This window comes from Amphiura filiformis, chromosome 11, assembly GCF_039555335.1.
Source record: "Amphiura filiformis chromosome 11, Afil_fr2py, whole genome shotgun sequence".
In the NCBI taxonomy this organism is placed as follows: Eukaryota; Metazoa; Echinodermata; class Ophiuroidea; order Amphilepidida; family Amphiuridae; genus Amphiura; species Amphiura filiformis.
The window spans coordinates 65,837,831-65,843,830 of NC_092638.1; the positions used below are offsets into that span (position 1 = coordinate 65,837,831).

At 35.9% G+C, this 6,000-nt stretch overlaps 1 protein-coding gene across 1 annotated transcript in view; it reads right to left on the reverse strand.

The window, feature by feature from the left end:
• Positions 1 to 5,544, reverse strand: part of LOC140165165 (uncharacterized) — a 30,955-nt gene extending 25,411 nt beyond the window's left edge. Inside the window, 3 exon segments of the mRNA XM_072188607.1 lie at positions 487 to 569; positions 572 to 753; positions 4,452 to 5,544. Coding sequence (XP_072044708.1) covers positions 487 to 569; positions 572 to 753; positions 4,452 to 4,705 — 519 coding nt within the window. The 5' untranslated portion in view covers positions 4,706 to 5,544.
• Positions 5,545 to 6,000: the final 456 nt, after the last annotated feature.

The following is a 6,000-nucleotide window of genomic DNA, read 5'->3' on the forward strand; positions in this document are numbered from 1 at the left end:
ATAGTCTCAGAACTGATCCAATTTGTAATCACATATCATGCCTCCATTGTATAATGTACTGCCATAAAGCTTACAAATATGGCTCCATAAGTAAAGATTTAGGTAGATAGCTCAAAAACGTATGCAATGAAAGACAGTTCTTGCATTACAACAAGCATGACAAACGTGGGCACTGAATTTTTGCACAAGCAAGGTCAACAACTTAGAGTCTATGTTCTGAAGCAATGTGATTCAGATTCATTAAGCTTCAGAACCAAAGTTGTTGAGCTTCTTGGTGATTTGGATTCCTAATGACTACTGCCATTTGGTGACACATTCTTAATACCAAAATAACCATCCTGCTCTAAGGTGCTCATCCTTCACAACCAACCCGCGTCTAGACTACGTAAAATAACATTGACCTATCTACCCGTCAACACCACTTATCTTTACCAAATCGTCTTCTATTTATTAAAGTAAACAACATAAAACAAATCTTACACTTACAAAACCATGCTTGTCCGAGATGTTGTTGGTAAGTTTGAGTTTATGGAAGGAGACGACTTTCTGCATCCATTGCTCTCCAGTGCTGGGGAATCTGGGTGGATGTACATTCTTTTGGGCATCTCTGGATCTGCTTTACCAGCTACCATCCATCTGGAGTTGTGGAATTTGTATCTGCAATCATCAGCAGCTACGATGTCCATGAGAAGGATGTACTTGGCTTTCTTATCCAGACCTGAGACTCGAACTTTGAAGGATGGGAACATACGTCTGTAAAAAGGATGAAAACAGATTATGGAAGAAACATTAGTCGTGGAATTCAAAGTATTGCAGAAGACCTTCTGGTGGTAATGTAACACTGGTAACATATGTGTTTAATAGGCTCTGCTTTTTACACGCAAATTTGATAAAGTATAAAATGTAATACGTTTGGTGCCATTTACAGTTTAAATGCCACGTATTAGAATCACTTGTTTTGATAGACAGTTTAAAAAATGTAGCACTTCTGTACGTAATTGGTAAACACTTTTGATAGCAATTATTAAATACTTCTGGTAACATGTGTTAATGGTGAACTATAAGTACAAACTAATTTATAGATGAAATTTTCAAAGTTTTATTGTTCTGGCTGCTGGTTGCAATTTATATATTTACATATCACATGAAATTAATGATGTATCACCATTATCCATGATTTTTGTAATTCCATTATATGACAACATATCATATAGGCCCCTATCATTACTTATTCTTAAATAATATACTTAAAATGATCTTACAATTTCATATATATCTTTATTCAACATAATTGATTAATTCATTATTAGTATGTAACAAAGCTGAAGTCTTTAAGCATCCTGATTCACAATATATCAGTGATATATGCACTACCACCCGATCTAACATTGCCTCTGATTGGTCAATGACAGGATATTTTCACTTTAATCACCAATCAGAATGGAGCTTTGCAAATAATTCACCCCAATTTTTGCGTGGTCAACTTATTCTAACAATGTTGCTGATTGGTCCAATTGATAATGAAAACTTCTTTTTGGCCAATCGGCAGGTAGGTCTCATGGGTTAATTAATATACATGTAATAAACCAAGTGACCCCAATTTTTTTCTCGAATATTTGTAATGGTGACGAGTTATTACATATCATTTCAATGTTTACGTCCATCAGAATTTCACATATTCCCATTTATAAGTAATAACTTGCTCTGACAAAAACATCAACAATATACATTGTGGAATACAATAAACAGATGAAACCTCAACACAAAAGATCACGTCCACGGTTTTTCAAGTTTCTCTCCTTACTTTCCGGCAATAAGTGTTAATGAAATTGTAAAATAGTTAATTTGTTCAAATTGAACACTTTCAAATCAAATGTAAATCTGGCGCACAAAAGATGCATGCAATAGATGTCAAGATGCAACTGTATATTTCTTGAAAATTTCTACAAAAGAACCACGCCAATTGCTGTTTTGTTCCATTGCAGTGTTCCTTCTTTGGAGCTTTTATAACGTAATAAATTATACACAATTTGTAAGGATGCTTCACAAAAGGCCAGTGCAATCACTGTTATACAATATGTTACAGAAAAGAAAAATAGTTATTCTTGAAAAGATAAATAATCAAAATTATAGTTATTTCTTTGAGCCAAATAAGCGGTGTAGTGATTTATGAAGTTAAAACGTGCCTTAATGGTTTGCTGTTTCGGTATGTAAACATAGCAATTTAAAGGCAGTAAACCTCAACCATATATCGGCAAAGCGAGTACCGTAGTAAATTGAGCAATAGTGTTCAGTAGAATGGGTCAGTGACAATAACACGAACTTGAAAACAATCTTTGGCACCCCAAAAATTAACGCAAATTGAAAAGAATGTTGCCGCTGTGTGGTGTGATACGGTGCTACTTCATAAACAACGGATGGAATAAAAGTTTTATTATGTGAAACAATTTGGAACCATTTTGATGTGACGACAATTGTTATTGTATTTTTTTCGGGTTAAACATGTCACACAATAATTTGTGTTTTTAATGTGATGGTTTTTCTTGAAACAGTTGTTTGACAACAACATGTTTAATTTTTTGAGAGAATTGCTTTTCTAATCAAATAATTATGGTTTATTATAATAATTAGCATGATTAGTCCAAACAAAACTGGCCATTGTGTGTATTTCAGCTCATTGTAGTTGGCCTATTGTTAGTACATGCAGCGAATGTTAGCCACCCTATGTGTAGGCCTTATACATGTGAACTTATAGACCTATGCATTACCAGATTACTGTTTATTGCATGTGTTCAGCTTTCTTGTCATTCATTGTTTTTCTTTGCTCATGTTTTATGCCACCAAATTCCTGTCTCAAAATGCCCCTCAAAACTGGTCTTGTCAGAGATATTTGTCCTAACCCCCTTCAGAAAATAATTGACATAAACATGAAAACTTCTCCAGATTTAAGTACACATGTAGAAAGGACACCGTACAAATACATGTAAGTACATAAATACCAAACCAGTCATTTCTCTGTTACATTCCATGATTATATGGGCAATTGTTATAACCGTTCAATATGACTGTTCACTTTTGTGTGCGGCATTGTTCAAAAAGTAAATGTTATGATTCTGTAATTCGGTCGACAGCAGGTCGACAGATCAAATTTTATTCTGTTGCCGTTTTTCGTATCCAGGATACATGCATGATATGTATAGGTACTGTGTGAGTAGTATTGAAAAACTTATTTTGATGATATGATATGATATGACAGAAAGTTATATAGTGATAATAATTATATAGACCACATTATAAAGACAGAACAGTTAAAATTAGAATATCTAGACAATACTGGTCATTTTTGAAACAAGTGGTGAATATTAAGTGGTGGACAAAGCAAGTTATATCTTTTCTGGTTGAATAGAGCGATAGAGCAGTGGACAATATCATGCCAATTGACACCATCTTTTCTAATCAAATAATATCATATTGCAATTTATGCATATCATGTTATAAAGCACTCTTATTACAGAAAATGTGGGAATTTATCAGTAGATTATTATTATGAACTCTTTGTACACATGAAGCCACAAATATTGTATACTATTAGTCACAATCGGCTAACCATCACACTCTATTACCTTACCTTCATTAGCTAATGTATGGGAATTATCTTCTATACACATGCATACTCGGGGCAAGTTGTTTTTACAGAATAGCAGCTTGCTCTGGCTTGCTACAGTAACCGGTGCTAATATTTGGCCACCGTGGTGTAAGTGCTTGCGGGATATTCTGCTACTGTTTATGCCGGAACTAACGGGGCTTGAAATGAGGTATCAGTGCGCACTAAACATGACTGCAGTAACACTTTTATACTAAGCTAATTTGCGACTGTATTTTTTGCTGTAGTAAACATATCCATTTAGGGAATGTCTTTTAGACTGTTAAACTGTTTTGTATTGTGGAATACTGATATTGCTTTTAAGTTTGCTAAACAAAATTACAGGCTGAAGGCTTTAAGAGCTTGCAAGAATATAGCAATATGTATTATGTAGCCTACTTTTTAACCATACTTGGTAAGAAACTTGAAAAGTAAAATACCAATTGCGTCAATTTATTTGCTAATTATAGTATACAATGTCCAATACGTTTCATAGTTTATACGTGTTACAAAGAAATACTTAAGTTAGATTAGAAGGCATTTTAACTTGCGTTGGATACTAATCTTGGACTACACAACATTATACTAAACTGTACTCTGTGTTTTACAAAAGGCAAAATTTAACATTTTTACATGGAAATAATAGCCTTAAGTTCGGTAGATGACCTTCATATATTTACAAAACCCATTACACACGATTACATATAAGTAAAGTATAGTTACCATACAAAAATGTAGTGAGTGGTTCATGAGAACGTATACAATAATGAGACAAGATAAATTTATGAACTTAAGAAACATATCTCACCTTCCCGATTTTGTGATGACCATCTCTGTACCTCTCTCATGAAATTGTTCCCATAAATCTTTAGATTCCAAAGTCACTTGTGGATCATCAGTATCGCCTTCTTGCGATTCAATTCCAGGCAGAGGAGGTTGCAAAGGGTGTCTATGATGTAGATGAGCCGATAAAAAGTCCGGTGGTGAATACGGATTGATTGGGTCTCCTAACTTAGGTAAGAAACTCGGCGTAGCACCCAACCCGGCGGGACCACGGAACATACTCGGGAAAAAGTGCGGTGGAGTTAGCAAAGAGTTAACGCTGAAGTCATTGAGACGAGGGGTAAGATTGGTGCGTAGGCCAGATGGCTGGGCCGAGACCTGGAAACGAATGCTTCATATAGTGAAGAGATAGTGCTTTGCTATAATCGGAATCACTGGTTGTAGTGTTGATAGTAGAAGCAGTTGCACCTAGTAGTACCTCTCGTGGTGTATCCGTATTGTGTGGTTGTGGTACATTCACTCTAGAAGATATGAAGTGTTCCATACAAGTCCTGGGTAGTGAATGAAGCTCAACTTGCCCGAGTTAATTACTTATTTACCAACTGTCCAGCCAATCAGAGTGTGGTGTTCTGATGAGATGATGACAAAAAGGCGAGAAAATAATGTGCCACCGGTAGGACTGTGTGAATGGCTAGCTGTGTCTTCCCACGTTGACGTCCAGTTTGATGTTATCTTGGAGAAAAATTGTCGCAAGAGGAAACACCGCTTTAACTAAGACATAAATATAATCCAATCAGCCCAATAGGAAAAATATCAACATAATTAAAAATCCATCATATTTATACAAATATTCATGTATAAATAAAGTGATGAGATAACAGTGAAGGTTGGACACACCAGTGCTGTGAAGTAGCGTCCGATCACTGGCTAGCTAAGCCCACAAATGAATGATGAATAAATGGTAGCTATCGGTAGGTGATCTCTGGTGCCGGCTATATTGCTCACTACTCACATGGCCCGTGTCAAACACAAAACACCATGTATACAATACACGCTGCTGAGTTGAGCCTAGCTAGCGGGTAATCAAGAAGCTCCCTCTGTGTCTTACACACGGTAATTTTACAGGTTGATCGCCACTACTCCAAAGGGGCTGTCTTTAGCGGTGAATTAGCCGCAGTTTAGATCACGCCCCTTTTTGTGTATTCCTGGTACTGGTAGCCCACTACAACGTGGTAGACAATGGCCATGGTGCAAAGAGGTGTTTAAATCTTGACTCTTTGTATTGTGAATTTGGTCTTTGGGGTTTTATACCTCGATTTTGATGCATATTGATATATACCGACAGTGTCTGTGGCATAGCATGTAATAGTGTCAATCCCATTGACTTAAGCTTAAAGAAGACCCTTTATCAACTTTTTTAACAGTAATTTTTTTAATCTTCAGTTAGTCAATTGTGTTTTATAGTCACTTTTAAATTGGTAGTATTGATGAACATGTTATAGGAGGCGGGTGCGGGCACATCTGAAGTGATTAGCAATTTGGGTATTGCAGATTGACGCAATAGTATAAGTAGC